The sequence below is a fragment of the Vipera ursinii genome (assembly GCF_947247035.1).
Source record: "Vipera ursinii genome assembly, chromosome: 1".
Lineage (NCBI taxonomy): Eukaryota > Metazoa > Chordata > Lepidosauria > Squamata > Viperidae > Vipera > Vipera ursinii.
The window spans coordinates 153,618,312-153,641,198 of record NC_139512.1 but is presented as its reverse complement, the minus strand read 5'-3'; the positions used below and the strand labels follow the sequence as shown (position 1 = coordinate 153,641,198).

At 37.1% G+C, this 22,887-nt stretch overlaps 1 protein-coding gene across 1 annotated transcript in view; it reads left to right on the top strand.

Moving 5' to 3' along the window:
• LOC310642029 (sodium channel protein type 1 subunit alpha-like) overlaps positions 1-22,887 on the top strand; it is a gene marked incomplete at its 5' end in the record, with an annotated part of 73,043 nt that overhangs the window by 13,447 nt on the left and 36,709 nt on the right. Inside the window, 8 exon segments of the mRNA XM_083365406.1 lie at positions 1,820-1,900; positions 2,613-2,741; positions 3,884-3,975; positions 5,185-5,445; positions 10,467-10,530; positions 11,573-11,714; positions 11,861-12,067; positions 21,045-21,344. Coding sequence (XP_083221532.1) covers positions 1,820-1,900; positions 2,613-2,741; positions 3,884-3,975; positions 5,185-5,445; positions 10,467-10,530; positions 11,573-11,714; positions 11,861-12,067; positions 21,045-21,344 — 1,276 coding nt within the window.

Here is a 22,887-nt window from a genome sequence, read left to right as displayed (position 1 = left end):
AAATGCAGTTAGGACTTCTTCCACTCTGGATATTAGCATTTCAGTGCAAATCCAAAGTTTTTTGTGCTACCATTTAACCAGTATAGTGCAGTATAGTACGGTAAGTAAATGCTAATGTTTTAATATTAATTTTATTAGTAGTTACATTTTGGCTTAAACCAGAAATATCTAAATATCAGGACTTCTTTTTCTTTTCCGGAGGAGATCTGCATTCCTCCCCAGTTGTAAGCAAAGGTATTCAGATGGTGAGGCTGCAAATAATGCATAAGAATAAGTATGTATGTATCATAGCTCTTTCTTCAAAATGCATTGCTATTAAAACCATGTTGAAAATTAATTGATTACATGCCATCAGTGTGATGTCAACTCTTGCAGGCATATACAGTAGATAGAACTTCTCCAGGATGATCTGTCCTCAGTCTGGTGATCCAGAGTTCCTAGCGATGCACAAATTGTTGATGTAATTAAATCCATCTCTACCTTGCTGGTGGTCATCCTCTTCCTTTCTTCTAATTTTTACAGTATTATGGACTTCTCAGAGGAGTTGGGTCTTTCCCTAATATGTCCAAAGATTGGTTGTAATTTGAGCCTGATCATTTGTGCCTGGAGTGATTTGTTCAATGATCCATTTGATGGTTTTCTTGGCTATCCATGTATTCACAGGAATCTTCTCCAACATCAAACTTCAAAAGCACCAATATTCTTTTTATCCTACATCTTCAAAGTCCAACCTTTGCTTCCATAAAGTATCATAGGGAATAATATTGCCTGCACAGTTCTGATCCTTGTAGGCAGTGCTTTTTTTGTAAAAGAAAAAGGTGCCGGAACTCACACATGTCATACAACCCACCTTGCCTACCCTAGAAGGTTCCATCTAAAAAAGGTGCCGGAACTCTGTTCTGAGCGTTCTATGAGAAAAAAAGCCCTGCTTGTAGGTATAAACATGACACAACACAGAATATTTCTTCCAAGGCCTTCATTGTGTTTCTACACAGATTGTAACATGTTTCTTGAATGTTGGCTCTTTAAATGATTGATAGATGAGATCTTGTGGGGTTCCCATTTTCCTAGCATATTCTATAGGTTGACACAATCAACACAACTGAAGATCTTTCTACAACCAGTGAAGCACATACTGGCTTTTTTCTGGTATTCTTTGGCTTTCTCAATTATCCATTAAGTGTCAGCAATAATGTCCCTTGTTCCTCAGCCTTTTCTAAAATCAGCTTGAACATCTGGCATCCCCCTTTCCATATAGGACTCTAATCTGTGTTTGGAAGATCTTATTCTCTTGGTACGTGAAGTAACAGATATTGTGCAAAGGTTTACATTGTTTCTTTGGTATTCATATACTGTATAGACTGAAATTGACCTCTTCCATCTGTTGGCTCTTGTGTTGTCCTCTTGATTTGCTGGCAAAACTGTCTATAATTTTATATTTATTGATTTTGGAAAATGTTATTAGATATACCTTTTATATATTATGATGGTTTTTTTGTATCCAGTTTAGTTACTGAGTCTTTATTCCACCTGCATCAGTTTATTAATGATACCATTTGCCCATTTCTAAAAATGAAATCAAAACAAATGTTCAGAGGTTTGTTGTGGAATAAAATGGAACTTTCTTTCATTTCAACTGCTTTTATATATGATATAATCCTAAAACTTTAGAAATATATATATACATTTTCCCTTAATTGTAACTATATTTTGGGACATATATATTTAATTAAAACAGACAATCTGTTAAGACGTATTTATTTATCATTGTAAAAAACATTACTATATGTTCCTTAATAATACGACTCACATTATTCAGCATGCTCATTATGTGCACTATTTTGACCAACTGCGTATTTATGACCTTAAGTAGCCCCCCTGAATGGACAAAGAATGTAGAGTAAGTGCAATATTATTCTTAATTGCATGTTTAAATGTGTTTCTGAGGGATGTAGAAGACCTAACAGATTGAGCTCATATGCATGCTCATATACAATGTACATATAGCATAGCTGTGATCTAGTGAACTTCAATAAGCAAAAATCTGCATGCATCCAACTGACTGATCACTTTCCATTCCAAAATCTTCCTGTTATACTTCACAAACTCTTCCCACAATGTATTCTTTAGCCTCACAAGATGATGTAGGGTAGAGTTCAGAAAATAGGCTAGACTGATTTATGGAGGATTAGCATTATTTTCAGGTTCAAAAATGGTACATTTGTGAGAGTAAAGAAGGGGCTTACCACCTTTATGTCATGTAAATTTTGAGTGGAACCAGGCCTCTTCTTATACTGTAAGTCTCTGCAGGCAGGAAGAATCAACAAGGCTTCTTGTTTTCATGCAATTGCATGCAATGCACAGGACCATCTCCTGATAGCGTATAGTTTGATTTCTTCCCACACATGTGTTGCCTTAATGTCGGGGAAGTAAAGAGTAAAGCATGGGCTTTTTTCTATGGGTGCTTTTGATTTCTTCAATGATACAGGAAGGAGTCCCCATATCACCCTCAAAGGGGGGACTTGGTAAGATCTAGGATGGCAATTCTGACTTATTTGAGTATTTAAAAACCACTTGCATTAAGAGTTAATATGTTGTTTTGTTTTTACCAGATATACATTCACAGGAATATATACCTTTGAATCCCTTATAAAAATAATTGCAAGGGGCTTTTGTATAGATGGTTTCACTTTCCTCCGAGATCCTTGGAACTGGCTTGATTTTACTGTCATTACATTTGCGTAAGTTTTCCATTCCTTTTTCTCCCACCCTTTTTTATTGACATATATTAATTTCAGCATATGTACTCCAACATAATATACAGGAGCATGGAGACTATTGTAATTAAAATGTGTTTTAATCAATCAAAGATAAAAACAATTTTATGACCAATACATTTTCAATAGTACTAGTAAATCCAACTATTGAACTAATTTATTTTTTGCTGGGGAAAATAAAGCAGAGCAGATAATATATTCTTTTGTCATCATTGTTATTTGTAATTACAATATATACACAATTATTGCTATTTTTTCCTTGCTTGTTTGATTTGAGGACAATAATAGTATTCTTTCCTTTGTAAAACCATATAAATACATTCATATAGTAAAGTAACTGGTACAGCAACTAGTAGTGTAGAATGCATGGTACATTAATAGATTTTCTGTCCAAGAAGCTCTTTCAGAAACTGTATATTTTGTCTTTCTAATAGAAAAAAACCATTTTTTCAAGCACTCAAGATTATGAATTAAGTTTCTTGATGTAAGAATGGTTGAACTATTTTTCCCTTCTCTGCCAAGAGGCACAAGCTCTTGAGCTTCAATAGTAGTAAAAAACAGATTGAAGACTGATGTCTTTGTGATTTTAGAGCTGTGGGGAGGCAATCATTTGCTTTTTCTTAAAATGTTAGGTTAAACCTGGCATAGATTGAACCTAATTCTGATACATTCATACAGGCTGTAATGTCTGACCTAATATTGGGATGGTGATGATGATGATGATGATGATGACGACGACCATCATCCTTTCTCATTCATTTTTTTAAATATCTGACATAATGAATAATTTTGGAGAATATGATAGCTTGTTCATTTGTTGTGTCATTTGGGTTGATCAAAATAAAACCATTTGTTTTTCTAATGGACCAATATAGCTTCTGTTGCTTTATATTTTTCTATTTAGTTTAGTTAGATCCATAGATGTTTACACTGAGGTCCCTGGGTACATGTTGTCCAATGTATAAACTGATTGTTGTTAAAAGCTCTTAATGGAAGATGTTGATATTTATTTTCCCCCTAAAGTTACCAAGGGGTCTTGATGAAGTCCCCAAGTAAGTACCCTGAAGTCTACCTCAATTCTGAATAACTGTGGTTTAATTCTACAGGTATATAACAGAATTTGTAAACCTAGGCAATGTTTCAGCTCTTCGAACTTTCAGAGTATTGAGAGCTTTGAAAACTATTTCTGTAATTCCAGGTAAGATGTAAGTGGTGTAAGGTGTTAGGTCCCTTGTACTTGTCCAACTGTTCCTTTTTATCCTGTCATTGTGTTTGTGTGTGAACTCCCCTATTACAGATATGTGACAGAGTTTGTGGACCTGGGTAATGTCTCAGCATTGAGAACATTCAGAGTTCTCCGGGCATTGAAAACAATATCAGTCATCCCAGGTGAGAGCTAGGTTAAACCCAGAGGCTGACTTTTTAGAACTCCATGGAAGATGAAAATACATTTTTTTTCACCATAAGCCTCGTTGCTTGCTCATTCATTTAAAAGAACAAAGAAGAAAAAAGCAGGAATCATGTGTTGAAAGAAATTAAACTTGTGATCCTTTGCTTTTTGCCATTTGCTTGTTCATTTTTGAAATCAGCCTTTGCGTTTAACACATTGTTGCATGACATGCTGCAGAACACGGCCTGTGTGATTTGCATCATAGAATGTCAAGCTTTAAGGTCAAGCTGTGACAGAAGCATAATCATGTACTCTTGGTTTAGCCATCTGTTTTTTTACCTGCAAAATGGAAAATTATGTTTGTCCTTTGTAGTTTAATGGAACTAATGTCTGAATTGTTATCTGGCATCATGAAATAGTTGAAATTAGTCAACTATAACAGAGTAAGACATGTAAGAGGGGAGAGAAAGAGAGTGTGTGCATAAGAGACTATTATTTTTCCAGTTCCATTTTTTCTACCTTAATTTGATTCAAGGGAAGAATAAGGTGTTATAAACCTGATGGTTTGGGGCAAGAGAAGTTGGCAGTTAAAAAAAAGCCATTAATCCATTCCAATCCATATGCCTAAACGTGTTTATGCTGGAGCAAGTTTCATTGATAACCATAGCCCTTATTTTGGTGCAACGTGCTTAGGCTTAGCGTGATTGGAAAATTTCCTCTGTGAGGGAAAAGCATGATAGCACACGCACTTGTTTTATCATTAAAACAAGTTATTCTTCTTTTAATGAAGCACAATACATTTTCATCCACAATTTCAAGGAGCATAAACTTCTGGGCCTCATCCTCACAAAATACATTGTCACAAGTGACAAACCATTTAAAAGGTTAGTTCACAAACCAACAGGGCCATTGATTTGAGCTTCTGCATGAGGGTTTCTTTAACATTACTGGGATCACCATTTTGTTGTGTTTTCATCTGCCTTTTCAGTTGTTCTCAAGATGTTCTTCTGCTTCCAGGTCTGAAGACAATTGTGGGAGCTCTCATTCAGTCTGTGAAGAAACTATCCGATGTGATGATTCTGACAGTGTTTTGTCTGAGTGTCTTTGCTCTCATAGGACTCCAACTGTTCATGGGCAACTTGAGGCATAAATGTTTGTATTGGAATCCACCAAATTCTACAGATTCTAATGATACTGATCTATTTAATACTACATTTGGAGAAAACAGTACATTGAATAGTACTCCATTTGACTGGAAGGCATACATAGAAGATGAAAGTAAGAATATATTTTCTTTGTTTTTTCTAATGGCATTCCTTGATATTGCACAATTCTGGTTCAGATTTACTGACACAATGAGATGGTAGCTGCTATACTTTATCAAACTATGAAATATTGTCCATGTCCATCCTCCCTGGCTTGATTTAGCTGATGTTCTCTATTTCCCATTGTAACTGATGTCTCTTGGAAGATTATATATTTTATTTTTGAAAAACATGTCACTTTTCTCATGATAAACATTTATGCTAGGGTAGTTTGCCATGCCATTTAAAATCAGAATGAAAATACATATGCAATAGAATAATTAAATAGTGAACTGTCAAAATAAAAAACCACTGCGGTGTCCCCCCCCCAGTACATTAATGATACCAACTGTGTGAAAAGTAAGGAAAAAGCTTGGGTGAGACAGAGATCTAGGACTGCTGTTTTGAAAATGATGAACCCGTTGAACAACCAAGTTTATTTATGGCGATATTACAGTTGATCAAGTTGATCTCGCCTTCAGCAGCATTATACAGTCTCATAAAACTCTGTCCATCTACATTTCCTCCAAATGAGAATAGATTGAGAGTGTAAGCAAATCAATTATCTAATGTCATTTCCAAGTATGTGTCTTCGTATAAACTAGAGAGCCAGGTACCCTATCATTCATAAGACTTCCTTGGTAATCTTGCTAATCTTCCTTGCATCTTGCTAACTAATCTGTTTCATTGGCACATTAGAAATTTAAAAATCGGTGACGTAGGCTTTCTATCGTCAGCCTGCACAGTAGTGTCACATACTACAGCGCAAGCATGCGCACACAATCAGAGTAAAGATTTTATTCACTTCTTGCTCCTCATTTCTGTCTGTTTTGTCCTCCCTTGTATTCTCAATGCTGGGCAATAGAGAGGAGAAAATGATAGCTCACTAATCTTGGTTGACTGGACAGCTGTTATGATAAAGATTACAAGGGCCAAAAGATTGTGAATATCAAAGGAGGCCATCCAAATAAATTTCCTGTATATTAGCACTTGCAAGTGATCCCTAAGCATCCATTGAGGAGTTTAGGGTATTAATTAGTCTTTTTACCAAGGCAGGAGATCCTGCTTTACAAATACTGCTCCTCCTCTTTTATGAGGAGTTTCATTTTTTTATCCATAGCTATATGCTGTGGTTCAAAATATTGATTATAGTTGCCCTTAGTGTTCTTTTATCATGCTTTTTCTCACCATATTTGAAGTAGTTTCTATGATTGTTTCAATTATGCAGGTGAAACTCGAAAAATTAGAATATCGTGCAAAAGTTCATTTATTTCAGTAAAGCAACTTAAAAGGGGAAACTAATATATGAGGATAGACTCATTACACGCAAAGCAAGATAGTTCAAGCCGTGATTTGTCATAATTGTGATGATTATGGCGTACAGCTCATGAAAACCCCAAATCCACAATCTCAGAAAATTAGAATATTGTGAAAAGGTGCAATATTCTAGGCTCAAAGTGTCCCACTCTAATCAGCTAATTAAGCCATAACACCTGCAAAGGGTTCCTGAGCCTTTAAATGGTCTCTCAGTCTGGTTCAGTAGGAATCACAATCGTGGGGAAGACTGCTGACCTGACAGTTGTGCAGAAAACCATTATGGACACCCTCCATAAGGAGGGAAAGCCTCAAAAGGTAATTGCAAAAGAAGTTGGATGTTCCCAAAGTGCTGTATCAAAGCACATTAATAAAAAGTTATGTGGAAGGGAAAAGTGTGGAAGAAAAAGTTGCACAAGCAGCAGGGATGACCGCAGCCTGGAGAGGATTGTCAGGAAAAGGCCATTCAAAAGTGTTGGGGACTTTCACAAGGAGTGGACTGAGGCTGGAGTCAGTGCATCAAGAGCCACCACACACAGACGGATCCTGGACATGGGCTTCAAATGTCGTATTCCTCTTGTCAAGCCGCTCCTGAACAACAAACAACGTCAGAAGCATCTTGCCTGGGCTAAAGAAAAACAGACCTGGTCTGTTGCTCAGTGGTCCAAAGTCCTCTTTTCTGATGAGAGCAACTTTTGCATCTCATTTGGAAACCAAGGACCCAGAGTCTGGAGGAAGAATGGAGAGGCACATACTGCAAGATGCTTGAAGTCCAGAGTGAAGTTTCCATAGTCTGTGTGGATTTGGGGAGCCATGTCATCTCTGGTGTTGGTCCACTGTGCTCCATTAAGTCCAGGGTCAACGCAGCCGTCTACCTTCATGCTTCTTTCCGCAGATGAGCTTTATGGGGATGCTGACTTCATTTTCCAGCAGGACTTGGCACCTGCCCACACTGCCAAAAGCACCAAAACCTGGTTCAATGACCGTGGGATTACTGTGCTTGATTGGCCAGCAAACTCGCCTGACCTGAACCCCATAGAGAATCTATGGGGCATTGCCAAGAGAAAGATGAGAGACATGAGACCGAACAATGCAGAAGAGCTGAAGGCCGCTATTGAAGCATCCTGGTCTTCCATAAGACCTCAGCAGTGCCACAGGCTGATGGCTTCCATGCCACGCCACACTGAGGCAGTAATTGCTGCAAAAGGGGCCCAAACCAAGTACTGAGTACATATGCATGCTTATACTTTTCAGAGGTCCAATATTGTTCTATGTACACTCCTTGTTTTATTGATTGCATGTAATATTCTAATTTTCTGAGATTGTGGATTTTTTTTTTATTCCATTTATATCCCGCCCTTCTCCGAAGACTCAGGGCGGCTTTACAAACTTAGCAGTAGCCTTCATTCTATGTATATGCCTGCTTTATTAGGGCTTTCACACACACCCTAAGCGGCATTATTACAAAGTCAGCTTAATTGCCCCCAACAATCTGGGTCCTCATTTTACCTACCTCGGAAGGATGGAAGGCTGAGTCAACCTTGAGCCTGGTGGGATGCGAACCTGCACTAATTGCAGGCAGCTGGTGTTACTTAAGGAGGCATTAGCCCACTGCTCCACCAAGGCTCCACCAAGGATTTGCGGTTTTCATGAGCTGTACGCCACAATCATCACAAGTATGACAAATCACGGCTTGAACTATCTTGCTTTGCATGTAATGAGTCTATCTCATATATTAGTGTCCCCTTTTAAGTTGCGTTACTGAAATAAATGAACTTTTGCACAATATTCTAATTTTTCGAGTTTCACCTGTAGCTATAGAGAAGACAAGCAAGTATAAAAAGCAGAAGGGCACAGATCCTGTTCCATAAATGAACACAACATTTACGGGGTTTGATTAGGATGATTCATCCAGCTGTTCAGGAAATAATTTATAACAATAGCTTCTAGGTCTTTGTTAGCTATAATTCCTTTTTTCCCATGGGAATAATCTATTTCTAGGAGGAATGAATATTTTGTAGGCACCTCTTTGATTATGTGCCATCATGTTGTTGTTGAATCTTAGAGACCACATAGATAAATATATTTTCTCCCTGACAAGCTATCCCTACCCTGGTCTTTCAGATATTCCCACAGTGCACCTATTGCCACTGTAACTGAGTTTATCTACTTTCTTATTAGTTGCCCTCTTCTTCTATTTTGTTCTGCCTTTCCCAGCATCAGAGCCTTCTCCAGAGAGCTAGGTCTTCACATAATGTATCAGAAATAGGATAATTTGAGCCATTTGTACCTTGAATAAGGCCTCTAGGTTGATTTTGTTGTGATTCAGGGTCAGCCTGTGGGTTCGGCAGTTGGGTCGGACGACTCAGAGGAGGAGGAGGGGGTGTTGAAGAGCTTGCTGAGGGGATTGGACAGCTTGATGAGAGCCCTCAGCCAGGCCCCTCCCACTTGGTCACCACGGAGACCCAGCTGTGTGAGCCTGACAGCGTGGATGAAGATGACCCACAGCTGGCCCTGTTCAAGGACGCCCGACGCAGGAGGCAGTCAATTAGGAGTAAACAGAGGAAGGCAATGGGGCTTCTCGGAAGGAGGCAGAGAGAAGCCACGCCCTGAACTCTATATAAGGGGAATGTGTGGGGGGGGCTGGTTTGCTGAAGGCAACCGCTTGGATAGTTCATGTTTCTTTAAGCTCCTGTTTCTTGGTTTGTCTTGTTCCGTTTGTTTTTGTGGTAATAAATTTGGCAGGCGTAATTCCAGCCTCTTGCCTTCTTGTAAAAGGGGTTGTCCCTGCCTTTTCTGCAGGGCCGGTATCAGGCTGGTACAGAACAGATTTGTTCAATGATCCCTTTGGTTCATTTAGGGGTCTCCATGCTAGCTGCTAGCTGCATAAATGGGTTAGGAAGAAAAGGTCTTTAAAAAAATATTCATTCTTTGATTCTTGGGACTCTTTACCTGGTTTCTTTTTGCCTCTATATACCAGGCTGAAAAATGTCTAATGAAGTTGGAAATAAAAATGAAAAATGGTGGGAGGAAATTGGCCTAGCCCTAGTTCTTTATAAATAGTTCTTCAAAGTTTCTCACAACTTGGAATTAAGTATTTGGAGGATCCTACTGAGATTGAGAAGTTGGGAAAAGTCACTTTTCAGTCAAAAATCAAGCTCATTTGCAACTCAAGAAGAGTTGCACCTTCCAAATGGATTTACAAGAGCCAAGAGGACCAGATCTGCCTCTTAAGTGTCACTGCATTTAATTCTTAGGCAATAGTGACTTGAAAATATTCAGCTTGTCTAGTCTCTGAGTGCTTTTGCATAGTTTGGAGAACAATTTGAGTGCAGGCATCCTTGGCAGCTTGCTTCTGTGAAATTAAGCTTGCAAGACCTTCGTTGAATAACATTTGCAGGTGGAACCACTTATAGACAATAATAATTTTATTGGTTCCTGTGAGTTAATTTTACATCATGCCCTCATTTTAACCACTCAACCATGTCCAATTTTTATTTGAATTCCTTGTTCAGTCCTTTTGCACACACTACTGTCACAATTAGGCATTGTTACTTGGCTACTTTTTGGATAGGAACTGCTGGTAAAATTATTGCAGGAATGAAGGGTCATTGAGCAAAGTAGATATACTGTAGATTGGGTTAGGATTGCTAACTCTTTTTAATTTTTTTATTCACACAGATAATTTTTATTTTTTGGAAGGACAAAATGATGCTTTGCTTTGTGGTAACAGCAGTGATGCAGGGTAAGACTCGTATTAAACTTTCAAAATAGCTGCAGCAGATTTTGATATTGGCCTCTAGATTATAACCGATTTAACATACGTAAACTGTGTCATTATTTAAATATGTTGAACTGGAAATACATAGTTGATTGATTATGTGCCATCTAGTCATCTTCAACTCCTAGCAATCATATAGAGTTTCTCCATGAATAAAGAAATAATAAGAAATGAAAAAGAAGGTAGTAGTGTCATGAAAAATCCAGAATTCCAGTCTGTTTCTGAAGAAGCTATTTCCCATGCAAAATTGCCTCAATAATGAGAAAGAAGCAACAAGCATGTACAGTATAGGGAGAAAGTAACTTATTTAGTATTTGAATATGAATTTATCTAATTTTATATTTTTAAGTAATTTATGAAGTGAAAGTCAGTTATTTTTCTCTGAACTTTGGAATGTAGTTGGCCAGGAAAAAGAGTGTTTATTGACCAAAACTCTGCACAGATAACCAGTTCATGAAAAATAATACAATGCATTATTTCAATTATTTGCAAAAAATGTGCACATTAAAATTGTAAACCAAAACAAATAGATTTGTACTTGAAAAATAAATATTAAGGCAAACCTTTTAAAAATATAACAATTTAATATGGGAATAGATAAAGTTGAATTTAGGAATGGAAACATGAGAAGCTGGGGAAAATTGAAATAGATAGATTCACTCATGCAGAGAAACATAGAATTAAAAGTTCCAGCTTGTTAAGAGAATGGGCAAAAAATGAACAGAAAGATGAGATACACCCCTCTGGGAAAGAAAATTGGGTCTAGTTCAGGGGTAGGCAACCTTGGCTCTTTTATGACTCGTAGACTTCAACTCCCAGAATTCCTGAGCCAGCTTGGCTGTCTCAGGAATTCTGGGAGTTAAAGTCCACGAGTCATAAAAGAGCCAAGGTTGCCTACCCCTGGTCTAGTTCTTCCCTTTGTACTCAGCAAGCATGAATTCTAATATAGATGGTAGGTATTTCTCTAGTCCTAATTAATGCACATGTATTTATTTGTTTATTTCAGTCAATGTCCAGAAGGCTATTTTTGCATAAAAGCTGGAAGGAATCCAAACTACGATTATACAAGTTTTGATTCATTCAGTTGGGCCTTCTTGTCTCTCTTTCGACTGATGACTCAGGACTTCTGGGAAAACCTTTATCAGCTGGTGAGAGATAATTATTTCAGTAGCAATATCTTAAGTATACTAATTTCAAAAGAATATTACACAAGTGATCCAAGCATAAGCGGCATGATGCTTGAGTATTACATTTGTATATTTGTTTTAAAATGTCAACCATTATTTTTTTCCAGACTCTACGTGCTGCTGGCAAAACATACATGATCTTTTTTGTCCTGGTGATTTTCTTGGGTTCTTTCTACCTGATCAACTTGATCCTGGCTGTTGTTGCCATGGCCTATGAAGAGCAGAATCAAGCCACCATGGAAGAAGCTGAGCAGAAAGAGGCAGAGTTCCAGCGGATGCTGGAACAGCTGAAAAAACAGCAAGAAGAGGCTCAGGTATATATTTTATAGGAAATAACTGACTTTTACTGCACAGTAAATAAGCTTATGGAGGAATATAGCAAATTGATAGAAGCCTAATAGAGAACTGCTATTCTTTAAAACACCGGTGAGAAACATGATTTTCCAGACATTGTTGATCTTGAACCACATTGCTCAGCCCAGCCAGCATGACAAGGGCTAAGAGTCTGTAGTAATTACATTCCACCATCTGGAAAGTCATGAAGCTAAATTGTACAGTTCTCATATTTGCCTACAGGGTCAGGAGTATCCAACAATACTTATACAATGTTATGCCTCCACTTTACTTGCAGAGAAAAACTCCCAAAATAATAATTCAGAGGCTAGAATGAAAAGGTTAAATTGGCTACAATTACCTCATTTACTGCCTGAAGTTTCCATTGAAAGAAACAGGAGATTTCAAATGTGTTCCACGTTAATGCTATAATCCACAAGAGTTAAAAGAAAGTAATATTCCTATGTACAACCTGGTATGCTCATATAAGACTGAAGGTAGTCCTCATTTAGCAACTACAATTAGTTCTGGCAAAATGGTCGCTAAGCAAATCACGTGATACAGAGAGAGAGGGGGAAATAGAAAGAGAGAGAGAGAGAGAATGCAAAGATTGCTGGCTGCTACTATCTCATCTAGTTAAAATCTTCTTGTGCAGCAATGCCAGGGTTATCTCACTCCAATATGTATTGTTATCAGGTACAGAAATTCGAGACTAAGTCTACACACTGATTAGAAAATGATTTTTAATTACTGTTTACTACTGTTGTACTTGTGAAAGGTCCCTATCCAAGACAGTTATTAAATGAGATTACCTGTACACATTGTTACAAAGCTTGGGCAAACAAATAAAGAATATTTGACTTAGGGAGAATTCAGCTATGTAATGGAGGCTGTTTGGGAGATGATGCGTTTCACTTCTTTCCTGCCTCAGTCCAGCAGTCTCTGCTTGGTAAAAGGATCAACTCTTTTTCTAGTACGAGGTAAGAGAGGAGCTGGGATAAAATGAGACTGGTAGATGATCCAAAACTCTCCCTCTGGATTTGTGGACTGAGAGTGTTCTCAGCCTGCTTAAGAAGAGATATATATTCTCTCTCTGTTTGCAGTTTGTGCAAGTTGCAGATACAGCCGTATTTTTCCCTGGAAGCAAGTTGCCTTTGTTTTAATAAAACTTTTGTTACCTAAGTGTCCATTGGGATTGTAATAGGGCAGCTGGTTTACATAGTCCTATATGTATATATGCAAAAGGATATACTTTATGTACATATACTCCAATCTAAATATAAGAAAGCTGTGGAGATTGTGCAGGATTGCACGCACCCCGGAAATGATCTCTTTCAGCTTCTGCCTTCTAGAAGGAGGTATAGGGTCATAAGGACCAGGACCAGCCGCTTGAGAAATAGTTTTTATCCAAAAGCGGTTTTGGCTTTGAATGCAGCAGAATGCAGTTTCTGAGAGAACTTCTGTATTTAGTTTTTATAGTGTTAGAGTGTTTCCAGGGGTTAAATGTGTATATGTGGAGTGGGTGGTATGTTGATATGTATTTTGTTGTTTTTGTTGGGTTTTGTGGGGTTGATGTGGATTTTTCAATTTCGTTGTTCTGTATGGGACAATGACAGTAAAGATTATCGTATCGTATCCTACAGGGAGTTAAAAAGTGCTTGCTTCTTAATAAATATGTATTGGATTTCAATCTTAGTAATTTACTAAGGGCCATTTTGACACAGGCCTATTCATGGGCAACTATTAATCATTGTTGCCATTGCCACTTAGCTGGAAGTAGAAAGTAAGTTATCATTTTAATTTCCAATTGTCCCAGCCCAGGTGTTTGTGACAGAAGGTTGAATTGGCTTTCCTATTGTTTTGTATTGTAACCTGGAATTGATTTTTGTGACCTCAGCCATTTGTGATGTGGTTTGTGGTTCTAATTATTGGTTGGTTTTAATTCTTTTTTTAATTGAAAAGTATTATAAAAGTTACAATATAAACCCCAAAACCAACCCACCCTAACCCACCCTCCCTCCCCCACTTCCCAGAGCTGAGTACAGGGTTACAAATATAATAATCATAATCTAACTAACATTAACCAACTATATAAATAACCAAGTCCATAATGCACTTTAACTCCCCTTTAACATAAATATAAACAGATTAAAAGTAAACATAATAATAATAAAAACATAAACAAATTAATATCCTAATTATTAAACAATACAATATCCAAGTTGTTAAACAATACTAATACTAAAAATAATAATAATATATAATTAAAACTAATAAAAATTCCATTATAATAAACTATTAATAATAATAATACTCTAAAATTTACTCATAGGCTAAATGGAACTTTTTAGTCCCATATTTATTCTGAATATATTCTATCCATCTTCTCCAGACTGAAATGTATCTTTCTTGTGAATGATCCTTCAAATAAGCAGAAATCTTAGCCATTTCTGCTAAATTTGACACTTTGAGCGTCCATTCTTCTATAGTAGACAAGCATTCCTTCTTCCAATATTGCCCTACCAATAACCTTGCAGCTGTTATCAAATTCAACATCAAGTTAGTTTCTTTAGTATCACAATCTGTAATAACACCCAATAAAAATAATTGTGGAGTAAACTTTATCTTTCTCTTGAAAATCTTTTGAATGTTCCACCAAATCTTAATCCAAAAAGCTTGTATATTTCTACAAGTCCACCAAATATGAAAATAAGTAGCATCCAAACTGCCACATCTCCAACATTTGGGCTGTAAATTAGGATACATACAAGACAACTTTTTAGGATCCAGATGCCATCTATAAAACATTTTGTAAAAATTTTCTCTTAAATTTTGGGCCTGGGTAAATTTTACATTTCTAACCCAAATTACCTTCCATATATCCAATGGAATCGGTTCTTGAATATTTTGGGCCCACTTTACCGTACAATCTTTAACTAATTCCATTTCCGAATCCAAATCTATTAAAGCATTATAAATTCTCTTTATATGCGCTCGAGTTTGATCTTTAATCTGTTTTACAAAATTCTCATCCATTAGTGTAATACCAACCTTTTGATCTAACTTCCACCTAGCCAACAATTGAGTATACTGAAACCAAGACTGTACAATATTTTCTTGCTTTAACTCAGCTAACGATTTTAATTGCCAATCATTCCCTACCAATCTAAGTAATTCCTTATAAGAAATCCTATCCAAATTCACACCCATAGATACACCCTCTATCGCGTGTCCAGGAATCCCCCAGATTGGTATTTTATAATTTAACTTATAATAATACTTTTTCCAGACACGCAATAAAGCACTTCTTAAAATATGAGATTTAAAAGCCTTGTCAACTTTTTTTATCATAAATTAAGTATGCATGCCACCCATATAATAAGTCCCATCCCTCAAGATGAAGTATACTTTTATTTGTTAAATTAAGCCAATCACTAACCAATCTTAAAACCACCGCATCATAGTATAATTTCAAATTAGGCGCCTTAAGTCCTCCTCTTTCCCATGCGTCTTGTAAGATCTTAAGTTTAATTCTTGGTTTTTTTCCTGCCCAAATAAATTTATTAATACCCTTCTGCCATTCATCCAAATTGGCATCTTTTTTCAAAATAGGTATCATTTGAAACAAGAAGAGAAACTTTGGTAGAACATTCATTTTAACAGCTGCAATTTTCCCCAACAAAGATAATTGTAATTTTTTCCAATTGTTTAAGTCCTTTTGTACTTTTAACCATAATGTCTCATAATTATTCTTATACAATTTTACATTAGAAGCTGTAATATATACTCCCAGATATTTAACCTTTTTCACTATTTCAAAACCTGTCAATTTAACTAACATTTCCTTTTCCTTCATAGTCATGTTTTTAGATAATATTTTAGTCTTGTTATTATTTACCTTAAAACCAGAAACTTTCCCATACTAACTTCCATCAAATCTATAACCGAATGAATCGGTTGAGATAATGTCACAACCAAGTCATCCGCAAAAGCTCTCAACCTATAAACATTCTGTTTTATTTTTATTCCCTTTATTATAGTTGATTCACGAATTTTGATCAGTAAAATCTCCAATGTTAAAACAAACAACAATGGCGATAGTGGACATCCCTGTCTTGTACCTTTTTCAATTTTAAATGTCTCTGTTAAACCCCCATTAATTATGATTTGTGCCAATTGTTGTTGATATATAGCCCTAAGAGAATATAAAAATTTATCCCCAAAATTCATTTTATGAACAACTTTCAATAAAAATTGCCAATTCAACTGATCAAAAGCTTTTTCAGCATCCAAAAATATCAATGCCGCAGGGACTTGGTTGTTCTTATCCAAATACTCAATTAAATTAACAATTTGTATTACATTATATTTCATATATCTTCCAGTTATAAATCCAGACTGATCACTATGAATCATTTGCTTCAAAACTTGCATTAATCTATTTGCCAATATTTTTGAAAAAGTCTTACAATCTGTACTCAAAAGCGATATAGGTCTATAATTCTTAGGCTGGGTAATCAGGATACTATTAAAAAGTTCCTTTAATGGTTCTATCATCTTCTACAGATAATATTTTATAATAAATTGCCGATAATCCATCTGTACCAGGAGCCTTACCCACTTTTAACTGTTTAATTGCTAAAATAATTTCCTCAGAAGTAATTAAACAATTCATCTCCTTTCGTTGTTCATTTGAAAGTCTAGGAAAATGTGCTGCCTGTAGGTACTTATCTATATCTAAAGCTTGTATATTTTCACTAGCATATAATTTTGTATAAAAATCTAAAAAACTCTTTTTAATCAACTTTTGTTGATATACCTCTTTACCTTTATATTCTATTTTCTGTATAATACGTGATTTCTGTTTCTTCCGTAATTGATAAGCCAACCATTCCGCCGGGACCTGAAGACCTGGCTCTTCGAGCTCTCTGGCCCAGGCTGAGAATTTTTAATTTTAATTTTAACTAGGTTTTTATTTTCTCTCAGGGTTTCATTTAATCTTTTTTAATTTGTTTTAACTTTTGTATTGATTTTCTTTTAAATATCCTGTAAACTGCCCTGAGTCTTTCGGGAAAGGGCGGTATATAAATCTAAATAAATAAATAAATAAATAAATAAATAAACCACCTACCAGGCTTGTTTGCATTACAAAACGTATTATGTTTCGCATAACGCAAATTAGTTGCAATCTGATCAGCCATTAACATATTAAATTGCTCTTTCAACATATTTATAGAAACCTTTAATCTATTATCTGATGGGTTCAAAATAAAAGCTTTCTCCTTCGATTTAATCTCTTCTTCAAGCTCTTTACGTTTTTGCATCTGCTTACGCCTATATCCATTATTCATATGAATCAAAACCCCTCTCATATAAGCTTTACTAGCATCCCAAACCATTGTCATCGAAGTGCCTTTATGCATATTCAAAGCAAAAAAATCTTTAAAATGTTCTCTACATTTCTGCGAAAGCACCTCATATCTAAATAAATTTTCGTTCAATCTCCAAGATCTTCTGTTCCCATCTTCAGCAAATAACTCCAACCATACAGGGCTATGATCCGACAATGTTCTAGGAAAGATCTTAGCATTCTTGACCCTGATCAGTAGTAATAAAAAAAATCAATTCTGGAGAATGATTGATGCCTATCCAAAAAAAAGTAAAGTCTCTATCTTCCACATTCCGTTCTTGCCAAATACCTCTAAATTTCAAATCATCTTTCAAATCAAAAAAAGCTTTAGGTAATTTAGAATGATTAGGAGAATTTTTGAAAGATCCCTTCTTGTCTTTACTTGAGTCCAAAACACCATTCCAATCACCCATCATAATAACAGATTTATAATCCAATTGAGTTAGTTTGTGATGTAAAAACTTATAAAACTTTTTTTTGCTGTTGATTAGGGGCATATAATCCAATAATAAGAACTTTCTTGCCTTGTAGCACTAGTTCAATAATAACATATCTTCCTTGTATATCAGATTCAATTAATCTAGCCAATAAATCTCTTCTTACATAAATAACCACTCCCCCCTTTTTATCTGGGGCAGAAGCTATAAAATGTGATCCCAACTGAGAACTAATCAAGTACTTTTGATCTTTGCAGCAATATGAGTCTCCTGTAAGCAAACAATGTCATTTTTATGTTGTTTCAAGTAGTGAAATACTTTCTTTCTTTTCTGTGGTGAATTCAGGCCATTAACATTCCATGTCAGAAGCTTTGCCATCCTTAGTGGCCTGGACCCTCTGGAACTTGAAGATCAGCCATTGATATCTTCAGTCGTGCCCCTCCCACAGGCTCTGTAGTAATCGGGCCTTGTATTATTGGTCCAGAATTAGCCTTCTGCTTCTGCTCCTTTTCTTTACGTCTATACGCAGCACGAGTCATCCTCTGTTCCTTTGGATCATGCTTTACCTCCAAACTCTGTTCAATAGGCTCAGCCTGCGGTAAATCTCCTACAACCAGTGACATTGCGCCTTCAACTGGTTGTTTATCTTCCAGCCTTTCTTCTATTCTCTTAGGTCGTGGAGATGGTGGTGAACCTGTTTTCAGGACATAAGTATAAAAATCTTTTGCCTTTGAAATTGTATTAAGTCTATATCATGTCCCTGCATAATTCACCACTATTCCAATAGGTATCTCCCATCTAAACTGGACCTGTCGGTTTTTGAGCTCCTCAGACAGAAAGGCAAAATCTTTTCTTTTTCTAAGATGTTTTGGAGGTATTTCTTTTAAGATTATAATATTTTGATCTGCAATTTGAAATCTCTGTTTGTAAAAAGCCTGAATAATTGCATTTCAAAGTGATCTCCTGGAAAAATAAATAACCAAATTCCATATCTCTATATTGTGAGATGGTAACTTCATCCTCTGTTATATCAATCTTGTTTTCAACTTTGACAACTTTGCTTTCTAGTTTTTCAGTATTTTTTTTAATCCCATTTATATCCCACCCTTTTCTGAAGACTCAGGTCGGCTTACAATTTAAGCACAAACCAATGTGCTTAGCAATAGCCTTCATTCTATGTATATGCCTGCTTATTAGGGCTTTCGCCCCCCCCCAAGCGGCATTATTACAAAGTCAGCTTATTGCCCCCAACAATCTGGGTCCTCATTTTACCTACCTTGGAAGGATGGAAGGCTGAGTCAACCTTGAGCCTGGTGGGATGCGAACCTGCACTAATTGCAGGCAGCTGGTGTTACTTAAGGAGGCACTAGCCCACTGCTCCACAACTTCATCCACCCGGTCATCCAATCGTTCAATATGTGTAGCTAACCCTTGAAGTGCAAGCAATATGTCTTCCCTCATTTCTCTATTTTTATTCTCAAGAAGGTCAGCCATCTCCTCCTTCATTTTACTGTCAAGGAAATCAGCCATCTCCTCCTTTATTTCTTGTGTTGCTTGCTTTAAAGCATCTTGAATATCTTTAAGCGTAAATGCAGGCGGTGGGGGAGAAGGTGGAGGGGATTTAGGCTTAGATTGCACTGCAGGCTGTGCTACAGGAGAAGAAATTGTACTTTTAGAAACAGCAGAAATTCCCAAATGCTTTGAAGCCATTTTCCTGCTTATATAAATCCACTTCTTATAAGTTTCACTTTCCCCTTCAACAAAATCAGCAGTTAAAGGGGAAAAAAAGTAAAAAGCAAAATCCCAGAATAAAAAAGAAAAAATATTCTGTAAGAATTCTTTCTTTTAAAAAAAGAAAGAAGCTGTAAATACACAAAGTCTAATACGTTGTTTAAACTTTGTTGCCAAATGTATCTCTTTCTTGACACTGTCCTTTCAAACAAAGAAACAGCATTCCAGCGCCATTTTTTCCTTTTAAGTCAAATTAAAATATGGAGAAGATTAATTCTCCCCAAGTTAAAGTTTCCAGCACTTGCAATTTTAACTTCTTCTGGTCAGCTCTGTCTGCTTTTAAATTACTCACAAGTCCCTTTAAAATGCAGATGTGGATGCGGCGTCTTGCTTTGCTCCTGAAGCTCAGAGCAAAGGCATCCTGGAGTGTGGAGGAAGCCTCGGGCTCCGAGGGAGCTCTCACCCTTTGACCCCCAAATAATTAAGGGGGTCAAGGGGAGCTCTACCTCTACCCAAGGAGAACTCTCCTCCCCCTCTTCTCCTGAGGGGGAGGTTTTCAAGCCGTGGGACAGCTGATTTTCGCTGTCTCCGCGCACTTTTCACACAATCGCAGGGCTGGCAGCCAGAAGAAAGCCCACCATCGGCACGGTGTCACCACCGGAAGTCGATTCTAAGTGCTTCTTTATGTTGCTGTCACTGGGAGAATAGGACACCAGTACCCATCTTGCTGGGGGTGTGACTCTAGGCAGCTTACAGACATACAGTTACAATTCACTGAAAACATTAAAGCAGTAAATGAGGAATCTTATATTTAAAATGCAGTTAATTAAAACTGAATCAGATAAAGAGGGGGAGAGGAAAATGTGTACGGGAAGGAAGTGGGGTGTTCTCTACTCCATTAGCCACCTCTAAAATGCCATGCCCTCATTGGGGCCCCAGGCTAACTGGCCCAGCCATTTTCTTCAATGACTTTTGGAAGGCCAGAAGGGTGGCTGTGCATTTTAAGTGACAGAAATCTGGTTCTTCAGAAAAGGAGATCATCTAAATATGGATCTAGGGTGGTGATACCTGGCTTAGCTAACTAGTAAGGAACTTGGATTGGAACTCTTTGTGTCATAAATATCTTTTTCACTTCGTGTTTTTACCAGGTTTAAAAGAGATCGCTTAGCATACATTTTTTAAATTAAATGAAGGAATGTATTATGGTAATATTTTAATCTTAAGTGCAAGACAATAATAAACATTCCAATCGCTTTTTTAAAAAAATCTATATATTATATTATGCAATGTTTTTTTCCTTGTGTATTTTTCATGTTAATACTAAGAAAGCTGCTCTTTTCATAAGACCAATAAAATATAGCTACTAATGCTTCATGGCAGGCAGCGGTGATTGCTGCAGCAACTGCATCTGCAGAATCTAAAGAACCCAGCGCAGGAGGTGGAACGGGGCAACATTCAGAAAGTTCATCTGAAACATCAAAATTGAGTTCCAAGAGTGCCAAAGAGAGAAGAAATAGAAGGAAGAAAAGAAAACAAAAAGAACAATCTGGTGGAGAGGAAAAAGATGAAGATGAGTTTCACAGATCTGAGTCTGAAGAGAGTATCAGGAGAAGAGGTTACCGATTCTCCATTGAAGGGAATAGGTTAACATTAGAACGGAAGCATTCTTCTCCCCATCAGGTAAACTGTGCTAACTATGGAGCTCAATCATTATTGCCTCTGGAAAAAGTGCAGTCTTGTTATGATGTTTTAGAAGAGACTGATCTTTTACAAAACAGCACTTTTGCCCATTCATGTTTGCTACTGGCAGGTTGAAAGCTTTTGCTTTTAAATCTAGGGTAAGGTAGATGTCCCCCACCTTTCCACCTTGGCAGCTTGGCATGGGGGAGGGAAGAGTGTGAGTGGCACGAAGTGGAGATTTGCGCATGAGTGCAAGCACCCACTGCTCATACTAGTGGAGCTTTGCAGGTGTGTCTGTGCTCACCACTTGTGTGGACCTGTTCCAAATGGGCTGTGGCCCGGTACTGGTTGGGGACCCTTGTTTTAGAGAGTCAATTTTTCATGAAATGCAAATTTCACAGAGATGATGATGATGATGATCATCATCATCATCATCATAAATTGGAATGGACCTTGGAAGTCATCTAGTCCAACCCCCTGCTCAGGAAGGAAACCCTATACCGGGGTAGGCAACCTTGGCCCTTTTATGACTTGTGGACTTCAACTCCCAGAATTCCTGAGTCAGCATGGCTGGTTCAGGAATTCTGGATATTGAAGTCCACAAGTCATAAAAGGGCCAAGGTTGCCTACCCCTGCCCTATACCATTTCAGACAAGTTGTTGAAAACATTATTTGAAATACCATATTAAGGGATTATACTAACTCCTAATAATTTTGTCATGTTTCTTATGGTCCAGTCATGGTTATGAAACTTATGAAGTCTACTTTCAATTCAGTAGCAACAGATCATAATCCTTAACATTAGTATAAAAGAGATACATTGTATTGCAGGCAAATAATTTTAGATATTGAGAATTAAGATAAGCCAAGGCATTCATAGAAATAATGGATGACAATGTTTTAATTATATCAATGAACTGAAAATTTCCTTTTCAAAAACTTCATTTACATTTTTTAAAATCCAACAAGTCTGTAGTACAGATATTTTTGCAAAAGAGATATTCTGTTGTATATTTAATTAGAAGAATAGTTTAATTTAATTTAATTAATTGGACTTATTCCCAAGTAAGCCCTAACATACGTAGTAAAATTTGAAGCCCTAACATACGTAGTAAACCAATTTGGACATCAGGTATTTAGGAAGGAGAGTTTTAATAAATATTGAATTTTTGGATATTTGAAGGTTTAGGTCTCAAGTTTTCCTCTTTCAGTAGCAGCGACTCATGAAATGCAAAGATAGGAACTCTTAGAGCAAAATCTATCATAGAAAAGGACTGTCTAATACAGGGGTGTCAAACTCAATTTCATTGAGGGCCGCATCAGCATTGCGGTTGCCCTCAGGGGGCCGGGTGGGTGTGGCCTGGGTGCGTATGGCCTACTGGGTGGGTGTGGCCAGCTCTACATCGTTCGCATCAAGGGTGCCTATGGGGGCCTGGGCAGGAGTGGGACAGATCTGAGGGTCTCTGGCAGAAGGAGGGTCTCTGGGCCAGGGCCAAGGCAGTGGGGGCCGTTCCCTCACTGTTTCCAGGATGGCTTCGCGGGC